Source organism: Anser anser (genome assembly GCF_964211835.1).
Source record: "Anser anser genome assembly, chromosome: 11".
Classification (NCBI taxonomy): Eukaryota; Metazoa; Chordata; class Aves; order Anseriformes; family Anatidae; genus Anser; species Anser anser.
In genome coordinates this window covers 23287354-23310607 of record NC_139732.1, presented here as the reverse complement: position 1 = coordinate 23310607, position 23254 = coordinate 23287354, and the positions used below count along the sequence as shown (strand labels likewise).

Genomic DNA, 23254 nt, shown 5'->3' with positions numbered 1-23254 from the left:
CAGTGAACCGCAGGAGGAAAGCGGGGAGGACGGGGGCTGCTCCCTGGGCAGGGTTCGGGGCCAGCGGGTCCCGTGCTCCCGTGTCCTTCAGCCCAGCCCGGCTCCGTCCCCAGAGCCCAGGAGGGAGCTGCAGAGCAGTAATGCTGATACCAGCCCGCTGCTCCGAGCCTGTACATTTCACAGAAGGCCTCAACGCAGCTCCTGCAAACGGTAAAAAGATGCCTACGGGGAAGCCAAACTCCTGTGCACCATCCGTGGCCCCTTTCCTCAGGCCAGCCTCAGGTCCCTAAAAGCAACCCATCCGACTGCTGCAGAGGGCTCTGGGCTCCCCTGAACTCACCCCCTCCAGAACAAGGTAACGTTTGAAAAACACCCCTTCCAGATCAAAAGCCCCATGACAAGGTTTCTATTCCACATGCAAGCACTTCCACGCTATGATTTTGTAACCTTTTCTTCGATAAGCTAGATCGAGCTCAGCTCCCTCACCACAAGTGATGTTTTCCAAACTTCTACTCATTTACATGGCTCTTCTATGGATTTGTAAAAGCCAAAGGCATTTGGTGCATGGCACAGCCACGGCGTTAATTCACTGCAACAACAGCACCAAACGCACACGAGAGCTCCCGCTGCCGCAGGAGGAACGCGCTCCACCTTTACCCTGTGGCATCGCCCTCTGCCACCTCCCCGCTGCGATGCCGTGTGCACACTCCTCAGGATACAGCGCGGCATCCCACACGTCCCAGTACGCAGCCCTGCAGCAAATGTGCCAAGAGCCCCAGCAGCCCGGTGCCAGCGGCTCACCCTCAGCCACCAGCACTTTGCTGGGCCCAATCCCCATCAGCACAGACTGCTCCGCGGGGCGACGATCCCTTTTCACTGTTAAATCCGATCTCTCCATTTTCACTTTGTCCTCGTGTTTGTTTGTTTGAGTTTTATTAAGTCAAGCGATAAACCTTGCAGGATCAATTCCAAAGCCTTCCAAAAACCTAAGCAGCTCAACTAATCTTGGATATAAAAATATCATGTTAGGCTGATAAGATCTATTTTCCATAAACTTCGACTGACTGACTAACCCCCTGCTTACTTTGAGACCTGTATTAATGTATGACTATGTGGCCTGTCACCTTTATCCTTTAAAAATATACCTAAATGGAATTTATCAGATCTTTCCCACTGTTTTTTCCTTGGCTCAAGTTTATACTTGTGTTCTGCTCTTGTTAAGATAGGATAAACAGACATCAGACCACCAAACCAGCCAGGACAGAACAAGGGGGAAACGGAGCTTGCAATGGGATATTCAGGAGCTGCTGTGACAACGGCGAACTGCAGGTTTCCCTACACTGTGCACTAGGTTGGCTGAATAATTCACTGCATGAGACAAAACAATCACTAGCAGAAAAAAATCATCCTACAGGGAAAAAAAACAAACAAAAAAACCCCTGCACCTCTGCTCTAAGAGTACCGGAGGAAAGGTGACCTACTCCTGCGGGCCGAGCCCACTGGAGGAACAGAGGGAGTAACGGAGTGACACAGCCCTGCAGCGCGGTCTGCTCCCAAAGGCTATGCACCTCCTCGGCCTTCATTTTTAAAAGGTGGAGCGTAACTCCAAGTGCAAGAAACCCTTCTGAGCAGCCTTCTGAGGAGCACAGCGATTTCATGGAAGAGAGAAGCAAGAAAAACCACAACCGACAGGAGGTTTTCACAGCCGGGACCGCAGTCTATTGCTTCCCTTTTGCTGCAGTTCAGAAAGACGATATGCTTTGGACTAGGAACCAGCGTCAGGCCACTGAAGGGTATTGGACACCACAGCAGAGTTTCGTTTTGTTAGCAGATCCTGAAACCACAGAGCAGCGTGCTGGAAGAGCTGGAGAGATCCGTGCCTCACAACACACGAGGCATACCTGACCTTTCCTGCGTGCTGCTGGAGGCTGGCTGCAGAACGCACAAAAAGAAGAAAGCAGAAACGTTCTCCTCTGTTCCAAGACAAAAACAGCACTATGCACAAATCCCAAGTGGATTTCTTTTCGCTTTTTATTTAGGAAGAAGAGGCAGGATTTATTTCTGTTTTTTTTTTTCCCCCATCTGGTACAGATTCACAGGCAGTTAAGAATGAGTTTTGTATCCAACACATGTGTTGGATCAAGACCCCAGGGAGAAAAAAAATCTCCCTTTCAAGAAGCCACATGTCAGTTCCCATTCCTGGTGTTGCCGCACGCAGCACAAAAGCACCCAGACAAACAAGAATCCAAGGCATAAATTGTTTCACAGAATATACATGTTAAAGGGACAAGTACAAATATTACAAAATGAACAGAATCACTTTTAAAATACTTATATTTGTTTAACCGTTAAAAACAGACAGAAAGAGGTAGCAAAGCTAACAATTTCCTGCTGTTCCAATTAGTGTAGCCTGCATGCACTTGGAAAGTTACTGTGGAACCGAATCTCTCAAAATCTTTTCTGGAAAGGACCGTAGACAACTCGCAGCTTATTTCTGACAACGCTACGTGAAGTACTGAGGCAAACCCACAGGCTCACTAGCAGCTGTTTCACGTTGTCTGGCTTAACAAAAAGGCATTGAAAGAAAAAGGTTATCTGCGTTTTACTTCAGAGAGCAAGAGAGAGAGAGCGCAAGAGAGAGCACAAGCACGCACACGCCGGGGAGACCACACACAAACGTAACAGAATAACAGGATGCTGTGCCTGCCCTGCCTCAGCAAGAGGAAGTTACGGAAGGGCCGCGGGTCCCAGAGTTCGGACAGACGGTTTGGTATCAGCTTGGTCCCATGGATATCAACACCACTTGGCAAACCCAAAGCTAAAAGCAAGGCATGAAAGGCGGAGGGAACGAGAATCCCGCGTGTTGCATGCGTGCACTCTCTCTCACACATGCTCTTTCAGGCTTTCTGAGGTCCCATCAGGGTGAGCTCACGACGATCTCCCTTCCAACATGTAATAGCGATACATCAAACCTATGACCAGTGCTCCGAAGATGGGGATTAGCCATGTTGACCAGAAGCTACGGGGAGGAAAAAACAACAACAAAAAAGACGACAACACCCACAAACAACATAAAACAGAAGGAAGTATCAAGTTAATAAATCATTGGAGATGTTCAACACTCGCTACACGTCTGTTTTCCCCCAGGGAGCTCTCGAGACCTGTCTCCCACCAGCTCACAGAGCAACCGCTCGGGTCTGGGCAGCACAGCTCCAGCAGTCCCGTGCTCAGGGCTCTCCTGCTCCCTGTGAGAGGCCCCTGTGACTGCAAGGATGGCTTGGTTGCTTATAAAATAGCAGCTGGGTTGCTGAACTTTCCAGCCTGGCACATACAGAAACCAACTGGGGTTTTTTGTTGTTGTTTTTTCTTTTCTTAAATAAGCCAGACTGTAATTTGTGCTATACAAACAGCTGCGTTGACTCAAGCATGGAAATTGCTACAGCTATCCCACAATAAATCATCCTCACTCATAAACCTGAGGCCACAGGCTCACCTTCGGCAGCCTCCTTAGCAAAAAAATAAATCAAAAGCTAAAATCTTCTGCATTGGCTATGAAAGACTGGGACCCTCTTCTGGTTGTAAGCACTCCTGCATTTTCAACTAAACTGTGCCGGTCACAGTAAAACCTTCTAAAAAACCACACATTGCTGCGTTACATCATGCCTGACCTGCAGCGACCACCCAAATAATCACTGTAGTGAAAAGGGACTGCAGCCATCGTTGTGTAATACGAACACGTGGGCCAGAGGATTCGAGCTGCACAACACCAGGACGCCTGCTCTGCCCAGCGAGGAGCTGGGGACGTCTCGCTGCCGGCTGTGTCGCCATCTCCACCGAGGGAGGCGCACGCCCTGGCAGCGGACTCAGTGCGATGCAGTTGGGCAGCTTCTTTTGGAGCACCTGCTTGCTAGGACAGCGCAGTAATAGCCTGTGGTTTTTTTCCTGCCCATTAGAGTTGGTCTGCGGTTCTATGAATGGACGCTCCCAACCCCTCAACCTCTTACTCTTTTTTTTAATTATTATTTATTTATTGTTATGATTACTTTGTACAATACCTTGCTTGGCCAGAGGATGTCATATTTTGATCCTGAAAGAAGAAAGAGGGAGTTAGCAGGGAAAAAAAGAACGATTATACATCTTGTGCTAAGAAATGAGACTGCAAGACCGGACAGGTGCTCACAAACACAGAGGAAAAACAACACTCCCCCTCCTTTCCCAAACATCTTCTCTATCTCATGGATGTTTCTGGGGGCGTTTGCCTTCCTCCTCACCTCCACATTCTTTTCATCAGCCCAATCCCTCCCACCTTCAGCTTCACACTGGGACTTTAACCTCTCAAAATATGGTCCTGCTCATTGCCTTGCAAACTGGTCTGTTCATTTCATATGATACAGACGATAACTGATGATCCGAGGCAGATAACTTTCCCCATGATCGCTTCCCCAGAGCCTTCTGTCCACTTCCCCATTTGCTCTCCTCCTGCCTGGCCACCGAAGCATAAAACCATAAAGTTCTCTTCAACTCTTCCTTTGCCTGCAACCTGCTTCCAAACTTTCATACTTCTTTTTTCATAAAACTCTGAGAATTTAAGTACGTTTTCCAACCAACTGAAATTCTTACTTAGATTTTTATCAACTCCACATCCTCTTCCTCAATCACTGTTGCTGCTCTACAGTTTAATCAGTATCTACCAGCCAAAAAAGTCACCTTTCCTGCCCCTCCTAAACAGTATTATCTCCACTCCTTGTGCGTCTTGGCACTTTCTTTTCTGCCACAGTACATTCAGTGGCTGTTAAACATTGACACTTATCCACAGGGAGTTACCTCTAGGCTGAATTCTAAGAGTATAACGTCATTACTTTAAAAAAAAAAAAAAAAGAACTAAAAAACTAAATAGGGGGATCCACATTACTGACTTCTATCTCTTGCTGCTGACTTTATGTTTCAGCCTAGTTTAAAAACAGATGTTGCACACTAGAAAGACCTCAGCTGTACATAAACCACTGAACTTTATACACTGAACAATACGTTTGAAGGTGAATATAGGCAGAATCAGCCCCACTTTATAACTAAGATTTGCCTTTATCTACCCCAAGTGGCTCTTTCTATGGCTGGCTATAACAAGCAAACACTCCCAAGGGCTTCAGTTACTGCTCTCTGCTGACAGCTTCCTTATTGATTCCCGGTACTCCGTGAGTGGCCCTGCTTCGAGCGACAGCTAATGAAAGCGCTGGTGAAGGCAGAGCTGCGCCTGGTCCAAGCCTTCAAGCCAGGCAAGAAGAGAAGCCAGCTGCAAGACACACGTTTACCTCTCAAACTGCATTCTATTTATTACCATTTCCCTCTCCTCATCCGTTTCAAAGGCATTTTTGCAACACTGTGTCCCGTTCTAATTCAGGAGTACCTGACTTTTAACCAACACCGATGATTTCTAGGGCAGTTAACAGAGAATTCTTGTTCTACAGCCAGCCCCGCGGTGGCTGTCTCCTGGCTTGGACAGAACAACACTAACAGTTCAGCGACCAGGACACAGCAAGTACTGCAAAAAACGCTCTGTGGCTCGAGGTGTAGAAATAGCATCGCTGATGTCGGGGAAGAGAGGGCACAAAAAAACACTTCAAATTTCACACTGAGGTGCCTGCCAAGCTTCTGAACAACAACAAGAAAAAAAAAAAAAGGAGTAATTTGCCTAGGAGATCTATTCATTATGTACTTTGTAAACATAAAGCCACAAGTTCCATTAGGAAAAAAAGAAAGCAAAATAAAAGGTGTTTGGCGACTTCTTTGTTCATTTTGTGAGCATAAAATAGTTTCCTCAGCATTAAATAAAATGGAATAGTAAAACACTAACAGCTTACCTTAGAACCTTCCTTTTTACGATCATGCTGTCAAGGGGAAAAAAAAGAAGAAAGAAAAAGATAAGCGAAACTTGAAGTCATTATGAGGGAATTGTTCTGTACGTAGACCTCATCAAACGGGCAATTGCCTGGACTCGTTTTCAAAGCAGGCGTACCTACAGCACCGAAAGGCACTGACTGTGCAGCAGGCAGGAACCTGGTGTTTGTGCCGTGCCTGTGATCTCTCACCCTCCTGAATTCTAAATCTTAAGGCCAGGGGAAGTTGTGGTCTCACCAGCTAAGGAAGGAATTGATTAGATTAGCTTCTTTAAGTGCCACTGATTTAACCGTAGGGAGAAGTCTGTTCTAAATGGCGGAAAGAGAAGACTGAGCTAGTTTTGTTTCCTCAGCAGAGGCCTTCTTTCCTCATTAGAAATCCTGGGCGATACAGAGACTGTGTAAAAACGTATCTTGCAAGACACGTCTTGGTGTGCGTTTCCTGTGTTGCATAAAGGAGAGTCGCCATTTATACAGCCCCATCCCGGGTCTGAAAGAGGGCTGTCCCACCCAGCGGGGCCTTACCGGGTGGACCTCCCCTATGTAGTACTGCTTGAGCATCTCCCTGGCGTCCGTGGAATGCCCAACGTCTTCAAAGCTCTCCGTGGCATCTTTACCAGCTTGCTCGAGCAGGACCTCTTCTCCACCTGGATGCTGCAAGAGAAGACTTCAGGTGAGTGAGCGGCCAGGTTCCAAAGAGTCGGAGCAGCCCTCCTAGCCCTTTCCATGCGTTATGGATGTCTCAAGCCAACATTATCAGTAATATCTACCAAAGATTCAATCGTCCAACCTCTCTCCTTCAGGTCACAGAAAATGGTGTGTGCTGCACAGCCTGGGAAATACCTTGCATAAAATAGAAATCCTTCCAAGGAGGTGAAGCCCCAACTTATAAATGGAAGCCCAGCTTTGACCCCCACAGCCAAGCCATCTCTTTTCTTGATTCTGCAACTGATTTGAGCAAGAAAATAACACAGGAGAAAGCATATCCTCATGTAGCTTTTAACGGGCTTCACTGCACAAATCAGACTCACTTGCAGAGGAGCCTCTCCTGTGTGACAACCCAACTGCCAGCAAAGCACGAGAGAACGCTGCTTTCACAGGGACCAGCAGAAGAAATGATGGTCTGCTTCTTCAGATACTACAAAAAGCAACGGTATTTGGCAGACAGCCTCTCTTTGCACATAACTGTACGATGAGGAATGGAGAAGAACAAAGGAGAAGCACATCACGTTTTCTAGTGGCATAAAAAGCCACAACTGTAATGTACGCTGGATAAAGCCCAGTCCTGGTGGAGCTACAACTACTCAACGACCACAGGAGAAGGCAAAAAAGAACCAACAGAACACGTTACTGCTGGACATCACGTCCTGCTTTCAGGAATCCAGAAGTGTTAACAACAGAAGTCGCTCCCCAGTGACACCGGCATTGCTGCGGGGAGCAGACGGCCACAGGCAGGACCGAGCAGTACGGACCGACAAAAACACCTGGTGCACTTCTCTCTTCCTTGATGGGCCGGGCTCTCCCCAGCACTGTCAATACCAGGATTCCAGGAACAGACCGGCAATAGGAAGCACTAACCACGAGGCCAGCAAAGTACAATCTCTTTACAGTGTGTATGGGAACAAATAGTTCAGTTTGAGCTACCAGCTAATCCAGTTAAACCAATAAAGCGATCAGGCTGCTGAGCGCGCACAGGGACTAGCCCAGTTCTGCAGAGCACGAGGCAGCAAGCACTACACACGCTGGTCGAGGAGAGGGGACCTGCTCACTGCTGCCTGAGATTCCTCCGACAGCTACAAGCCTGGGACTGGGGAAGAGACGTTAGGCTACATCTCAGATCAAAGGACTAAAGCACCTGTTTTTCTCCGTAATATCCTTTTCCTTCCCACAGACACAGAACAGCTGTCATTGCCCCTCTTCCTTCAGCTCGTTTGTTTTTGCTGCCAAAAGTCGAAATATTCTCACTTGGCTCTCACACCTCATACCAACCATACTCGTGCTGACACGAAAGCAGTCCCATTGTCTCCTGCAGGGAGTCGGTGCAGCCAGCTCTGCGACCCCACATCAGACCTCTTTATTCTGAATAAATCCCTTTACTGTCCAGGTACGCAACATCATCAAGGCGGCGCTTTCTCGGCAGCCACAAAGGGCAAAGTCTCAGCCCAGCAGGCAGCCGGGCAGCACTCAAGCTGTGAGGTCGCCTTCGCTGTGACACCAAGCCAGGCTCCGCTCTGCTGCTTCGCACCGGGCCTGGCTCCACGCCGTGCTGCCACTTCTCCCGCTAGGGCTGGTTTGATCTCAGAGGGACTCAGGTAGGGACTGCCCCAGCAGAAATCCAACCCGACAGCAAAGGAGAGGAAGTGGTTGCCTGCTGGCAGCCACCAAGGAGCTCTCCACAGAGCAGGACCTCCCTCCGGCTCACCTCGCCACCCTTCGGCTCACGCTTTCGGACCTGGCTGCAGCGGTAGGATGCTGTACCTTGTTCTGCGCAACGCGCACGGACAGTAATTCAATTTTCAGCTACCTTATAAGCACGCTCACAAAGATCCACAGAAATTAGGCGAAGAAGGGCTGACCATTTACTTTAGCCTTCTACAGGAAGTCCTTAGGGATGCCTCGTCAGAAATCTCATTTCACAGGGAAAAACGTCAGAACTGAGATTTTAAAAAGATAACCTTGACTTCCTACCCATCCATCCTAAAAGGGCCGACAAAACCCTGCAGTAACAGGGAACACGGCTCTCGGCTTTCAGGGGCAGCCAGTCATTGCACATCCAAGGGATGAGAAAAACAGCAAAGTACAAGAGGGAAGAATGTTAAATTTTACTGCTCTTTGCCTGTTTGGTCTGAAGCCTTTCTACACACTTGCTAAACCCACAAGTAAGAATTATTTACTCGTCTACATTCATCCTTAATTGTAATCTCCAAGCCAAAAGAAAAAAGAAAAAAACCTTCAAAAAACTCGTGGAGTATCGTATTTCTGAAAGGACTCTTTAGTCTAGACACCCACAACTGCAGGCAGACAGTTCCTACCTTGTCATACCCGCGCACACGTAAAACCAGACTATTTATACAAGAAGTCATTTGCTCTGCCACAAAACTTCCAAAAGCTACAGCTCCTGCAGAAAAACAGAAAAACTGCGAGAAGTGCAGCAAGCTCTGAAAATAAAATGTACTTCCAGAGGAAATAACGGCTGAGATGAAGCCTTCCTCCTCCTGAAAAGGAACAGACACGAGCAAACAGGGACAGGAGAGGTGTGCCCAAGCGCCAGCCCGCAGGGGTCCCCATCAACATCCGCACCAGGACCAGAACCCCCGTGTCACGGCGGTCGGGAGCACACCTAATGCACGAAGCACACGCTGACAGCCTTGAAGCACCGGTTCTGGAAGATGTGCCCAACATCAGGGGGCAGAGAACAGTTTCACAGCTGGAAGCGAAAGCCCCAGCAGCCCCCTCCGGCAGGAGGCACCACCCAGAGCCCCCAGCCCAGCGCGCAGAGGGAGCCGGCCTGCCCCTCGCCGTCGGGAGGCCTCGGGGGAATAAAGCCCAGGCTCAGGCACGCTCCGCAACACGCAGAGCTACAGCAGCGCTCTCAAAAGGGTCATTGCAGTGTGATCTTTGAATCAAGCTCTTCGAATCCCAAACCGGGCTCCACAAGGCAGAGAACAGCAGTTGGGCATCGTGTAACCCCATACTCACTCCAAACTCACTTTAAATATGCTGCTGATGCTCTAAGGTAGCAGATGAAATAAATATAAAAAAAAAAAAAGGAGTTTGCCCTTGGTGACTCTCCCTTGAATTAGTATCTAGGGGCAGCTCGTGCAGCCTGGGTTCTGTGCTCAGCCAGAAGGCGGTCTTTGTTCAGGAGACGTGAGGAGGAGACGCTCTGTGGAGCCTTTGGAGGGGACACGGAGCGGCAGCAGCTCAGAGCCGTGCTGCTGGAAGCGTGTGGCAGAGGCTTCCGAGAGCACGACGCGGAAACCCTCTGCAGAAGGTGAGAGCCCTGAGTTGTCTTTCTGCAAACTCCAAGCAGGAGAGATGCAAAAGCTTTCATTCCCAGCCATAGTATTAGGGAAATAAGCCACGAAGGGAAGAGCACTCCTGTGCAATAACAACGTGTGGCACTACGCGAGCCAGAAGGCAAGGACAAGCACCTAGACAAATGGTGCTCATCAAGCACACATCCTTCGAGGCTTGTTGTAGGACAGGAACAGGCTTCCCTGAGAGCGCCTCTGCGGTGCTGCTGCAAGTCAGCGTGAGCAAAAACAGATCTCTGACATTCCTCCTCCTTCCTCACCGAGTTCTGGTTGCAGACACACCCGGGCACGCAGGAATTAAATGCGGAAAGACAAAGGAAGATATTCAATATTGTTTTCCTACTGCTGGTGCAGCACGAAGGTAAGAATTTAAAACCCTGCTGCCTCCTTGGTGTGAGCGACCGCCTGAAACCTCCCTTTATCCGTCCCACTTTACTTTCGGCTCAGATGAAAGCGCTCTGAAGTAGCAGCTCTTCCGAGCACAGACCCTACCTTCGCCTTAGGCTCGAGCACGGCACCCTGTTGGAGGCACGCAGCTTTACAGAGAAGCTGCCACTCGCAGACTGTTCCCTTCTTCTGCAACGTAGTTTGAAGACATTATACCTGTAACCGACTGACCTGTTTGGGATAGAGCCATCACAACACAGGCCCATTCCACCTGGAAACTGATTCAAAAGAAACACACATCCCCAAACCCTTCTGTACGTATGGAGGTAGAACAAATCCCTGTGTCACAGGAAAGCTCGTGAAAATAAGAACACTACAGCTGGTGCACAGGTTGAGAGCCACAGCTGATAACAGCGGTGAGGTGAGGGCACGTGTGAGCAGCACCAGCCCTCGGAGACCTGCCAGGGAGGCTCGCCTGCCCTCCTCCTCTTCCTCGCTCATCATTCACACCTACCCGATGAGCCAGCCCTTCTTGCTCCAGCAAGTCTACACTTGCTGTCCTAGCCTACTGCGAACAGGAGCAATGATGTGTATTCCAGTGGTCCAGTTACCTAGATTTGGAAGAAAATGAGACAATTGCTGTAAGGCTATCCCGGATTTCAGATAACCACACTTCGTTTCAGGCACTTGCAGGCTTTCTGGAGCACGCGATCTCTCAGAAACACCTACGAGACTTCGGTTGCTGTCTCTGCATTCTCCATTTTGTTCACGCTCTCATAATTCAGGAGACCTTTGCTACGTGATAAACATCTTAATTTGGTGCCTATTACACAGGAAATGGCCAACTGTAAACTGGAAGTTTAAGCTGACCTGTATGTCACAGAACACCCAGGTTTTGGGGCGGTGAGCTAACGGCTGGCCTGCTGCACCTAGTCTGCAGGAGCACAAAGCAATATTCGGCAGGCTTTTAGCAGCGAGGCTTCCTAGAGATAACGCAATCACTCCGAGGCAACACTCCCGTGGAATTCGGCAATCCTGTTCAAATAACCCATGGCCAAAGGCCAGGAAAGGCAACAATCAGGCGCTGCTTCGGTGACTACACGGGACCAAGGGAAAATATTACCCGCTGAAAGCCTGATAGCTGCAGCGACAACTCAGAGCTCCAAGGCAGAACAGTTTATCAGACAACTGTAACCTTTAAACAAGGCAAACATTCCTGGTTCTGATCAGCTACACATTGTTCTCCTGTCACTGGACTGATTGCAGGGGGTAACAGATATAAAGCATATTTCTGCCGATAAATCAGGCCTTGATCTGTGTTTACAAACTTCACCGTGTCAGCGAGGGGCGTACATAGCAGACAGCGCTGTGCTAGCCATGCTGCCACAGTTACCAGCGTAGCCTTACTGCTTCCCTTCCCAAATCCAAGTAAATCTTTACGCCATAAAACCAGAAGTAGGATAAAGGGCACCCCAGGTGCCATCTTACGCAGAGACCGCCGAGGCGAAGGCTGGGACCACCACGCAGCAGCTGTGCTTGGAAACACGGCACCACGGGCCTGGGGGTAAACACCTCAAAAAGGTGATTTGTGAAGAAGAAAGGCTTTGAAGATTTTTCTACCTTTTAAGTCTGAAAAACAATAACCAGCGGCTGTCATGGAACACTGAGGCAAGGTAAGACAAGGCACGCACTTTTTGCAGGTATTTTCCCAACCTCCAGCTGGTTTTGCCTCTTCCTAAGCCCAAGGTGCCTTGTTATTTAGAAACAAGCAGTGAATTGCTTTTCCGCGTCTCTGTCTTCCTCTGACTCTACTTAACCTTTCTGCATCCGCAATGTCCTTTGGCAAGGCTGGCCTGCTCCCGTTGTGTGAAGAAACACCATTTGTTTGTTTTGAAATGGGCTCCAGCCAGCTTCCTTGATGTCCCCTGCTTCTTGTACTCGGCAGTTAGATGTGGGCAAACACAAAGGCTTTCAGAAGCTTGTGGAATAGTGAATGCTCTTCAAAATATCCCCGCCACCCTGCCCACTTCATTCGGTCAGCAGAGCTAGCTGACCCCACAGCTCTCTCAAGCATTGGCAGGTGCCGGATGACTGGTTTGGGCTATTGTCGGGGAACCCAAGCACCGGAGGGGGCAGACAGCTGCTCCAACAATCCTCACGTACCAGCTGCAAAACTCCTGGTCTTGCGGACTGACCCCGGGCTAGGGATCCGAGTACCTTCACTCTGCTCGTAGCTCCGTTTGGCTGCTTCCCGAGCTGGAGTCCCGCTCGGCAGCACTGCCTCCCTTTCCCTCCGCGACTACCAGGCCTCCCCAGCACCACCTGCACCTTGCTGTGGCTGCGTGCAGCTAACGTGCGGCTGGCCCCTGGCCCCAGCTGGAGCTCTGGGCTCTCCTGGGGAATGAACCTGCGGCAGCTCCCATCGCGCCGCCCGGCCGTGCCCCACGGGGCACCGCCCGCACGCTTCTCCTGGGAGCCTCCCGGCGCGCTGGGAGCCTGCGGGCCTCGGTAGCCAAGCACCGCGGCCCAGGAGCCGCCCTGCAGGCCGGTTTTCACGCCCCGCGCCGCACGAAGCCACCCGTGACCGCTGCCGGGGCGCCCGCAGCGGGCAGCGGCGGGCGGGGGAGCTGGCGGCCGGCACCCGCCCGGGCCCGAGCAGGAAAGGCCGAAATTCTGCCCTGAAGGCGGCGCGCGGCGAGACGCCGGCTGCGGGAGCGGCGCTCTGAAGGCACCGCAGGGAACCCCGCTCCCTCCCGTGTTTTTGGGTCCCCAAAAACGGGCACCGGGATTGGAACTCGGGGCGAGGCGGAGCCGGGCCGAGGCGTTTCCGTGCCGGCGGCCGGGCCCGGTGCAACGCCTCCACCGGGCCCCCGGCGCCGGGCGGGCCCCGGCCCCTCACAGGGCCGGCACCGGGCGGCCTCCTCACAGCCCCGCCGGGCCTCGGCACCGCTCCCCGAGCCCTCGGGGCCGGCAGGCGGCGGCACGGGGCTCCCGCTCCCGCTCCCCGCCCTCCCGGCCCCGGCCCCGGTCCAGACCCCGGTCCAGGCCCCGGCCCCGGTCCAGACCCCGGTCCAGGCCCCGGCCCCGGTCCAGGCCCCGGCCCCGGTCCAGGCCCCGGCCCCGCACCTCCTCCAGGAAGCGGGTGACGTCGTACACGCGGCCGTGGATGACGAGCCAGGCCTCGCGGCTGCTGTTCCGCCTCGCCACCTCCTGCAGCGTGAACACCGGCCCGGCCGCCGCCGCCTCGCCGCCGTCCTCCGCCCGCTTCCCGGCCTCCATGCTGGCCGCCGGCAGCTTCGCGCAGCGCGGGGACCGGCCCGCCGCGGCCGCCGTAGCGACGGGGCCGGCCGGCCAATGAGGAGCGAGCGGGAGCGGCGGCCGGGCGACTCCTGGAGGGGGAGGCGGCCAATGGGAAAGGCGCGGAGGCGGGCGCGGGCCAATAGCGAGCGGCCAGAGCGAGGGGGCGGGAGCCGTGAGGGCGGCGGGGTGAGGGCAGGGCGCGGCGCTGCCCGGTTGGTGTCAGGACGACGTGCTGGCCTCCGGCCTGCGGCCGGTGCGTGGCGCCTTTCTACTTGATACCGTTCCAAATAAACGCCTTTGTGCCTCCTCCTCTGCGCCTTCCCTGCCGGGAGGGTTTCTCCACGTATTTTGCGAGGCAATCCCGTTATCCTGCCCAGGGTCCCTGTCCTGCCGTGACAGACATCCCGGTACCGTTTCTCTGCAGCTGTCCGCTCCCTACAGAGTACCCAGCGCAGTATTTTGCACTCGGGCGTAGCCCTGCAGCATCCTGATCCTCGGTTAGGCTTTTGAGTCACGTTAGCAGCACAAATAGCGGTGGTGGTACCAAACGCCGTCCGTATTTATTCACTGAGTGCCAGAATCCAGGCGCTGCTCGTCACGATCGCCATCAAACAGGAGTCAGCCAGCGCGCCGCGACACAGGGCACAGGAATGTGTGGTGACCAGAATGCCCCTTGTAATTTTCCTGTTTTGTTTTCCACTGTAACTTGGACGGGACAGAGCCACGAGACCGCAGCAACGTGGTCTCGTTCCCCAAAATGTTTTCTTTCATCCGTAATCACTTCATCAAAACCCATAAATCAGCCAACTATGACCCAAAAGCACAAACGTGACTGTAATTTGTGCCTTCCTGCCCGGTGTTTCTTTTGGCACGCAGAACACCAAACCCTTTCCTGAAAGGGAACTGATCGTGGACGTTCCTCACCCACCGCCTGCTCCCACAATCCCCGTTTCCTTTCCATTCATCGCAGAAGAATCAGAGTACAACAAGGGGCTGTAGCTCTGTGTAGCTCTGCGCTCACTCTGGGAAGCCTCTCACCGGGGCAGCGCGTGCCGTGGGTGCAGCAGCCACCGACCTCCTCAGAAACTGCTGAGATTTCTCGTCAGGACTTCAGAGGCTGTGCTGTGTGGGGAACTGATTTCCTGTGCTCCTGCTGTGCCTGCTCGGGCCTTCCTTGGGCCAGGGAGGCTGGGGAGATTCGGGAGTCCCGGCCTCGTTGTGTGTCCTTATGTGCCGTGACAGAAAAAGAGCAAAGCCATGACACCCCTTCGGCGAGGTGCTGTGACCAGAGCGCATCATCGTCACCTCACGGCCCCCAGGTCTGTGCCCCCCCGCCCGACGCGGGTTCCCCTCGGGTGTTTCCCTGCCCCTGCCCGGGCAGCCTCCCGCCGGGGGAGCCATACGTTCCTCTGCCCCCGAGGCCCCGAGGCCCCGGGCAGCACCCGCCCGACCCCCGGGGCAGGCCCCGGCCCCCAGCGCCGGCTTCGCGCCTCCACCGGCAGCTCCGTGACGGGGGCGGCCGGCAGGGGGCGGCAGCGCGGCGGGAAGTGGGCGGGGGTGCCGCGGGGCACGCCGGGAGTTGTAGGCGCGGCGGGGGGTGCAGCGGGGAACGCCGGGAGTTGTAGGCGCCGCGGCGGGACCGGGTGCCGCGGGGCACGCCGGGACTTGTAGGCGTCGCGGTGGGGCTCTGTCGTTACTTCCGGTGGGGCCGCGCTCCGTTTCCGGCGCGATGGCGGGCGAGCGGGCGCGGGGCGCTGGCGGGCGGCGGGAGAAGGCGGCGGCGGCGGCGGCGGCGCGGGGCGAGGAGGCGATGAACCGCTGGGTGCTGCAGTTCTACTTCCACCAGGCCGTGGCGGCCTACCGCGCCGGAAGGAACCGCGACTTCCGGCAGCTCCGCGACGTCATGCAAGGTACGCCGGGACTGGCGGCGGGAGGGCGGGCACGGCGTGGGGCCAGGCCGCGGGCACCACCAGGTAACGGCCCCGGTCGCGGCCCCCGGTAACACCCCCCGGTAACACCCCCCCACGGTAACTCCCCTCCCCCTCCCCCGGTAACACCCCCTGGTAACGGCCCCGGTAACTCCCCCCCCGGTAACGCCCCCCTGGTAACAGCCCCCTGGTAACCCGCCCCCCCGGTAACAGCCCCCCCCCCCCGGTACCCCCCTGCTCCCCCCGCTAACCCCGTCCCCGGTACCCCCCCGCCACCCCCCCGTGACCCCCGCCCCCGTCTCGCCCCCAGCGCTGCTGGTGCGGCCCCTGGAGAAGCACCCCCCCGTGGTGCAGCTGCTGCGCGTGATGCAGTTCCTGTCCCGCATCGAGGAAGGCGAGAACCTAGGTGGGTCGTTCGCGCCGGGACGGCCTCCTGCAGGGCCCCGCGGGCACCGCGCTCTGCAGGCGCCCGGCGGCTGCTCGGCCTCCCCTCCACCGCCGTAGCTGCAGCGTCCGAGCTCAGACCGAGCGCGTCCGTGTCTGCGTCCGCTTCACAAACTGATTTTTTTCTAGATTGCAGCTTCGATAGAGAGATGGAGCTCACTCCTCTTGAGTCAGCAATGGGCATCCTGCAGCTGTTTCAGAAAGAATTCAGCGTGCCAGAAAAGAAGGTGGAACCCGTGCAGAAAATGCTGAAGGAGGCTGTAAGATTTCTTTCTTGTTTAATAAGTTGTCTGCTCGCCCTTGGTTCAGTTGTGCTCTTGAATAAACAGCAGCAGGAGTTGTCACCTGTCACGTACCGGGGTAGCAGCGAGTGGGCTGCAAACATGCCTTGGTGTCACGGCAGAGCTCGGCTCTCCGTGTGAGCTGGCACTAAGCTGCGACCCGCGTGCCCGGGCTGATTATTACACGTGATTTCCTAAAGCTGGTTAATTGTACGGTTAACACAGTGCCAATGGAGAAACTGCTGGTTTTTCTTCTGCAGGCCGTTATCGTCTGCATCAGAAACAGAGAGTTTGACAAAGCTTCAGCAATTCTAAAGAGGTACATGGGGAAGGATCCCAGGGTCCAGGTGAGCCCACATCTGACTGTAGGGTGGATGAGGACTGTCGGGTATGTCCTACGGGATGTCACGGGGCTTGTGACTCCCGCTGCAGGCCTAAAAGGTTTCCCTGAGAAGCGAGCCCCTGGGGTAAACGTGAAAAAGAGGAGAGTGGGGGGGATGAAACGGAGGGTGAACCCTCAGTGCTGAGTATTGCTCTAGCTGTCATTGAGAGTTCCCTCTCTATTCCTGTTCCCTCACGTTCCTCCTCGGCCTCGGGCAAGCTCAGCCCGGCCTGTGCAGAGCGCGGGTTGGTGAGGAGGGCTGGGTCTGAGAGCTGGAGGCCCCGCTCCTGCTGCTGTAGGCGGCATGCTGTGCGGGCAGAAAAGAACTGCTGGCACTGGGTGGATCTCGTGGGCCTCTGGCCTCTTCCCAGACTTGTGGCAGTGTGAGCTAGCCGGGCGTGCAGGGCGTCCGAAGGGTTCTGGTCTTTGCCCAGAGCCACGCTCCCAAAGCTCTCATCTAAACCCCTGGTAACTCTGCCGAATGTTCTTGCCTTTTCTCTAGAAAAAGAAGGCGGAGTTGCAGGCCATCATCCGGCAGAAGAACCACACTCATCCGATGATCAGAGACTTCTCGTACGCGGACTTCCAGCAGGACATGTTCCAGTTCCTGAAGACCTACGTGGACAGCTCCGAGCCGGTGCTGGTGACGGTGTGTGTCTGCCCCGCGCACCCGGCTTCCGCTCCTGCAGGGGCAGCAGGGCGGTGGCGTGAGGTGGAGGTCTGGGGAGAGCCGACGCTTCCTGTCCCATGCGACAAGGGAATTCAGTGATTCGGCCTGTGCGTGCCTTCGCTGGAGTCGTGAGTTGCAGAGTTCAGGCACCTGATTAACAAAAGGCTAAATCTAAACTACTTAACATCGCCTGTTCCTAAAAGGCTTGTACAGCTGAGCATGGTTTTCAAACCACGTTGCAGGCTTTAATTGGCAGACGTGAACTCTGCGCCTAGTGCCCGCTGGGCTGCAAGTAACAGCTTAAAATGCCTTAGGGAGGAGGTAAAAACTGAGTGGTGTTGTGGGGAGCCATTGTTGTAATGGTTACGTGCTTTTTTCCTGTCAAAGATGATGAAGACTTTGAATTCAGAACGTGCTGAAGAACCAAAACGCTCATCGGCGGCTCCTGGATCTGCGAGTGGGGCCAAGGACCAGGCAGCAACTCCCAAGCCCGTAGGAATGGAGCAGGAGCCAGCAGGAGCTCCAAAGCCTGCAGAAACTGCAGAAAACACGGCGGTACCACCCAGCCCTGCGGAGAGGGCAGAGGACCCAGCAGGAGCTCCTGAGCCCATGGAAGAAAGCAGTTACCCTGCAGCAGCTCCTGAGCACATAATAGCGGCGGTTAAGAACCTGGAAGATGTTTCAGAATGCATGGAAATATCCGAGCAGCCAGCAGCAGCAGCTCCAGAGCTTGCAGAAGCGCCTTCCAGGGACTCGGAAAGGTGGGCAGAGAAATCTGGCCCCGTGTGGTGGATAAAAGTTGGCGGCAGGTCTCACTTGCTCCCGTGGAGTGGTGGTTGGTGTCCGCGTGCTTCAGGTGGTTCCTGGGCGCCCCGGGGGTGTCGGTGTGCGTGGGAGGGTCGGGAGTGCCCTCCTCAGGAGGTGTTAGCACCCTGGGGTCGCGGTGAATTGTTGAGGGTTGCATGGCAGAAAAGCCTGATGTCAGTGATGTCGGAGCCATTGTGGTGAAACATTTACAAGCTGCTCAGTTTTGTTTATTTTGTAGGCAGCCCTCTGGAACTGTAACCACGTATGGGATTTCTGTTCTGAGAGAAGCTTTCAAGATCCTGTCAGACTCCCGGGATTCGGATGCGCTCTTCACCAAACTGGATGAAACAGACTTTTCTTTCCCCAAGCAACTGTCTCCTTCTGTATCCCACAGAAACAAGAGACGGAAAGAAGAGGAAAATCAAGATTCTGAGATCTCAGACCCTCCTGAAATCCCCAATAAGGTCAAACGCTTGACCATAAGTAAACTTGTCATGGAGCAAGACAACCAGAGCAACGAGTCGAGTGAAAGCCCAGACTCTTCCCAGGAGCCAGTTGTGTCTTCTGCCTCTAAATCCGTTCAGAAATTGCCTAACCAGCACGAGTCTGCTGAAAGTGCCAAGTATGAAGCCTGTCTCTTGTGGTATAGCCTAACTGCACCCAGTGTTCTGACTTGCAGCTGCCTTTGGTAAAGGGAACGACAAAACCCCTTAATTCAGGGTGATTATACTGCCCATCCTTGCCCACCAGCATATGTGGAGCTAGGTAAAGTAAACGGTCCTTAGGGCTCATCGTTCCTTTACTAGAGGTGAGAAAATCACCCAGCTTCGCTGGCAGCGAGTCACGTAGCGCACTCAGTGCTGGTGGCAATTGCAGCGGGCACAGCTGGGTAACCCCGCCCTGCCCCGAGAAGTGCAGTGCTGAGCTCGTGCTCTTTTTCCTGAAACCTCTGCTGGGTAAGAAACCCCTGGCTGCAGCTTTCCTCTTACCTTGTAGCTGAAATGACTGCGCTGTAGGAGGTAGGGGTATTTTAGGGGTTTCCCACAGATAACAGCGAAGTACGCTTACTGGCAGGAGTCTGAAATTAATTCTGCTGTGAGACTTGAGTAAAGTCTCAGGAGTATTTCCTTCTGCAAGCCGTAGCGAGGGTGTAACAGAGCTTCCTGCTCACGTTGCTGTCCTCTGGCTAGTGAAGGTGCGCAGCAGGCAGCGGTGATGTTTGGATCCCCGGCAGCAAAGCTGGGAGGTTTGTGTGAAGGTAGCTTGATGTGCTCAGAACGGTAACACACCTTCCCCTGGTCTGGGTGAAGACTTAAGAACCTAAAGCTTGGCTTTCGAAGGGAGGGCAGTGCAGGTGCAGCTGTTCTGTGCAGCCTGGCTTCGCAGATGGGCTGCCTTGCTCTGAAGCGCAGGGGAGTGGCTGCAGGTAGAGGCGCTGGTGTGGCGGTGGTGAGATCTCGAGCGCCTTGCTGCTGGGCGCTGCTCGGGGCTGAGCTTGTTGTCAGAGCTGAGAAGAGATCACCCCGCAGGCACGTCGTCCGCTTCCCAGGGTCATCTGCGAGTTTTCAGTTTCCTATTTCAAAGACTTGCAAGCGGTGACACTTTCTCTCCTCATGGTGTTTTGGTGGCGGCGGTGGTTTTTGGTTTTGTTGTTGGTTTTTTTTTTTTTGGTCCATTGCAGCTCTCTAGGAGAGGTCTTTATTCTGAGCCATAGGCGATGGCCTGGGACGCGCGGTGTGGCTGCTTGCTGCGGGTGTTCACCTGTCGCTAACACCTGCTCGCTTGTTCTCGGAAGTGCTGGTCACAAAGTACAGGGTGCTGCTCGTGGCTGGGCCCGTGACGCACGCTGTCTTTCTGTAGGGGCTTCTAACTCATCCCCACGCCGAGGGGAGAGCAGGGGGTGGCTGCTTTGTTCCTTGCTTCCTGGTATGCTTCTCTGCCCCGCATGCTGACCGCGAGCCTGCCTGCTGTGCTCCTGCTGGCCCTGCACCCCGCTCCCAAATTGTTCCTGGCTGTTAGCTGAAGTAAATGCTTGCCTGCTTTCAGGTCCCGCAAAGGAAAGTGGAGCAGTTTACATATTGAAGAACAAAAAGACAGCTGGAGTGATGAGGAAGAGCTCTTCTCAGGTGTGGGTAGGTACAGAGCTGCTCTCACAGGTGCTAAGTGAGGATAATTCTGGCTTTGTGGCTTGTTCACGGGGGCCGTGCTACCCTCTGTGTGAGTTTTGAAACCAGAAATTGTAGGAGCCCAACAAAATGGCCAGATATCCAACACTGAGGCATTTGGTTTCTGTACCTCTAACCTGAAACGCGTGCCAAGAACTCTTGTTCAGGTTTCAGACTAATATTGCTTGAACTACAGGCTGTAAATATTGGCAACACAGCTCCTTCCCTGTTCGTGCTTTTATTGCCACGAAATAAGGGTTAAGTTTACCTTTATCAGCCAGACTGATTTTCCAGTCCAGTTACCTCTGCACGTATATGCGCAGCTTAGCTGGCCCTGCTGGGGAGAGGGGGTGGGCTTGGTTCCAGGACGCCTGATTCCAGCCTCGGCATATGGCGTAGCTGCGTCCTGGATGGTTGCCCCTCTTCTTGACGTATTGGCTAGTTCAAAACAAAGCAGATCTTCCTGGGAAGCTTCCCATAAAGCAACTGGGGCTTGAAACGGGCTGCAGAGAAGTGAGGGACAAAGGAATTTGTTTTTATTGTCTGTCATGGGACGCTCTTATTGTAGGCTGACTGCAGAGTTCAGCGGTTAAGCCAGAGGCAGTCTCCTGGGAGCGTCCATGTCCTGAGTTACTGTGAAATGTAATCCTCCTGTCTTGTTTTCCAGTGTTACTTGAGCGAAATGGCCACAACTCTGGAGTCTTTGGTTCCAAGAAACAGGTAATGTAGAGCCCTTAAATCCTTTCTGTAAGGTCTGAAATGAGAATGTGTCTTTACAGAAGAGCAAACTGTCAATGACCTGCACTACGTGTTGGTGAGGGGACTCCCTGGTGCAGTTCAGCGCAGCAGGGCAGCTGCTGCCAAGCCTCAAACGAAGCCCAGGGGGCTGGGCTGGGGGGCGATTCTTGCTGAGGCCAGTGCTGCGGGGTCTGGGCTCTGTCAGCGTTGTGCAGATCTTCACGTTCGCCAAGCTGGCGTGAGTTTCCCTGCTAAAGCAGCCCGGTTTGGTAGCTGGCTAGAGCTGCGTGCCTCCCACGTGCCAGGCATCGGGTGTCGGAGCAAAGTCCCTTTTCCTTCCTGCGTGCACCTCAGAAGTAGGCTTGCTGTGCCTACTGTTACCTTCCAGGAGCTTCCAGGAACTCTGCCAGCCGTACCTGGAGGTGAATGTCAGCTGGCTCCTGTGCTGCCGTCCGCAGTGCAGCGCCTTGTTCCCCGTGACTGCTTCCTGCAGCTCCTGATTTGCCTCCCCTACAAAAACCGGGGGACCTGCAGAGCTGAACTTGCAGGTTTAGCACTAAATCTGTGCTGCTGTGCGGGAGGTAGGCAGTGAGTGCTTAGTATCTCTGCTTGCTGTTGCGTGAAGGAGTCGTTCCTCGTTTGTGAGATCAGCGTTATGTTTTGGGAAGCACATCTGCTCTCGAGCTTGTGCTGGAGCTCAGTGATTCTTGGTTAGAAATGAGAGCACATCTGCAGCCAAGTGATTTTTGGGTGTTGCACGTGCTGCTGTCAGAACAGCTCTGCCTTTCTTCCGTGTCCCTAGCACAGGTGATAAAGGAGAGCTGACTCCCCGGGAAGGAGATGCAGTGCAGTCCCAGCAAAATGCAGCTCCTTCCCGCAACTGCACTTTACTCACAGAACGCCGCTTACCTGCTCTTTTGTAGAAATGGACGGTGCAGGAAAGCGAGTGGATCAAAGAGGGAGTAAAGAAGTACGGAGAAGGGAGATGGAAGTCCATCTGCCAGAAATACCCCTTCCAGAACCGCACATCGGTGATGATCAAGGATCGCTGGCGGACCATGAAAAGGCTGGGGATGCTCTGAAGCTGGGAGCCACGGGATCTTCAGTGCAAAACTGTTTTTGTTTTAAAAGATTGACCAGAGCAATAGGAGCTGCAGCGCTCTTCCCTGATGCACAGCAGCTTTGGGATTTTGGCTTTTGGTACTAGAGGCTGCTGCAGCAGATAGAACCACGTGTGGCAAGAACCGAAGAGTCTTGTTTCTTGAGTTGTAGATAGGAGGTTTAGGTCTTCTGCGGTTGGTAGAAGCTGCGTGTGCTTGGAGATGGGCTGTGTCGGGACTTCCTTCTCCACCTGACCGCTGCAGCCTTTGCAGAATGAATACCAACCTGATGTGCTGCTGAGATGCGTTCTCTGTTCAGATACTGTCAAGTGACAGGAGAACTTTATCAGTGGCTATTTGTGTTTTAATTTGTCTAACTGTTGGAATTTTGTTTCATCTCTCCCTTGTGGGAGGGGCAACACAGCCCCAGAGCTTCTGGGCTGAAGAGCTGTAGGCAAGGTGAGTTTCTGCTCTACTCCCACAGTTCTTTGCTTTGTAAATGTCTAGTCTGCGAGCGAGAATCTCTCTGCTTTCTGAGTCGTTACCAACATCTTTTTCAGTACTTAAATGTTGATTAGTTCCATGTTAAACAGTCCAGTGTTTCATGACTTAAATTCTCCCTTACTGGCATGTCTCCTCCCTGGTAACATCCTCCGTGCGCGATTCCTGCAAGCACGTGAGCTGTGAGCGCTCTGTTTCTTGCCTTCAGGTCCCAGGGCTTGGAGTCCAGGTCTGGACGATCTTCTGTAAAATAAAGTTCCTTTCCTGTTGAGTACCAGAGTTGTAGTGTGTGAACTTGTGCCGCCCCGATGGAAGCGAGGTGGTTCGGGGCACTGGCTGCTCGCTGGCCCCTGGGCGTGCACAGCCCCAGAAATGGGGGGTTCCCAGTTTGCATCGTGCGCAGCCAGCTCAGGAAGCATCAGCAGCTGTTTGGGGTGGGACAGAGATGCCCTGAGGGTGCAGAGTGAGGCACGGACATGAAGCATCACCTTCTGGGCTGTGTTTCCGTTGAAGTCAAAGGGCAGAGGGGCAGGCGTTTCCTAAAAGCAACCCCCGGTGGCTCTCGGTGGTGTCAGTGAAATAGCGGCTCCAGAAATGCTGGGGAAGCCCGGTCAAGCTCG

At 53.8% G+C, this 23254-nt stretch overlaps 2 protein-coding genes across 6 annotated transcripts; one reads left to right on the top strand and one right to left on the bottom strand.

Annotated features, from left to right (window-relative positions):
• Positions 1–2013: 2013 nt before the first annotated feature.
• CYB5B (cytochrome b5 type B) lies at positions 2014–13675 on the bottom strand. Its single transcript, XM_083851386.1, has 5 exons — positions 13445–13675; positions 6420–6548; positions 5859–5885; positions 4056–4087; positions 2014–3019 (listed from the first exon to the last, which is right to left on the bottom strand). Exons 1-5 carry the CDS (start codon positions 13595–13597, stop codon positions 2929–2931), a joined length of 432 nt encoding a protein of 143 aa, XP_083707512.1. The 5' UTR covers positions 13598–13675; the 3' UTR covers positions 2014–2928.
• Positions 13676–15260: 1585 nt separating this feature from the next.
• TERF2 (telomeric repeat binding factor 2) lies at positions 15261–22908 on the top strand. Of its 5 annotated transcripts, none has more exons than XM_083851378.1 (10): positions 15261–15591; positions 15857–15952; positions 16120–16250; positions 16532–16618; positions 17156–17302; positions 17711–18084; positions 18525–18752; positions 20177–20262; positions 20963–21015; positions 21957–22908. In XM_083851378.1, exons 1-10 carry the CDS (start codon positions 15348–15350, stop codon positions 22113–22115), a joined length of 1605 nt encoding a protein of 534 aa, XP_083707504.1. In that variant the 5' UTR covers positions 15261–15347; the 3' UTR covers positions 22116–22908. The 5 variants fall into 5 exon arrangements, with proteins under 5 accessions (XP_083707504.1, XP_083707501.1, XP_083707503.1 ...); XM_083851375.1 differs by having other exon boundaries at positions 15271–15591; positions 18369–18752; XM_083851376.1 differs by having other exon boundaries at positions 15281–15528; positions 18369–18752.
• Positions 22909–23254: the final 346 nt, after the last annotated feature.

Coding starts and splice junctions, on each gene's coding strand:
- CYB5B (XM_083851386.1), bottom strand. CDS start 13,597: ATGGAGGCCGGGAAGCGGGCGGAGGACGGCGGCGAGGCGGCGGCGGCC. Junction 5,886..6,419: donor ACATAGGGGAGGTCCACCCG/GTAAGGCCCCGC, acceptor TCCCCTTGACAG/CATGATCGTAAAAAGGAAGG. Junction 4,088..5,858: donor GTAAAAAGGAAGGTTCTAAG/GTAAGCTGTTAG, acceptor TTCTTCTTTCAG/GATCAAAATATGACATCCTC.
- TERF2 (XM_083851375.1), top strand. CDS start 15,348: ATGGCGGGCGAGCGGGCGCGGGGCGCTGGCGGGCGGCGGGAGAAGGCG. Junction 16,251..16,531: donor AGAAAATGCTGAAGGAGGCT/GTAAGATTTCTT, acceptor TTTCTTCTGCAG/GCCGTTATCGTCTGCATCAG. Junction 20,263..20,962: donor AGAGCTCTTCTCAGGTGTGG/GTAGGTACAGAG, acceptor CTTGTTTTCCAG/TGTTACTTGAGCGAAATGGC.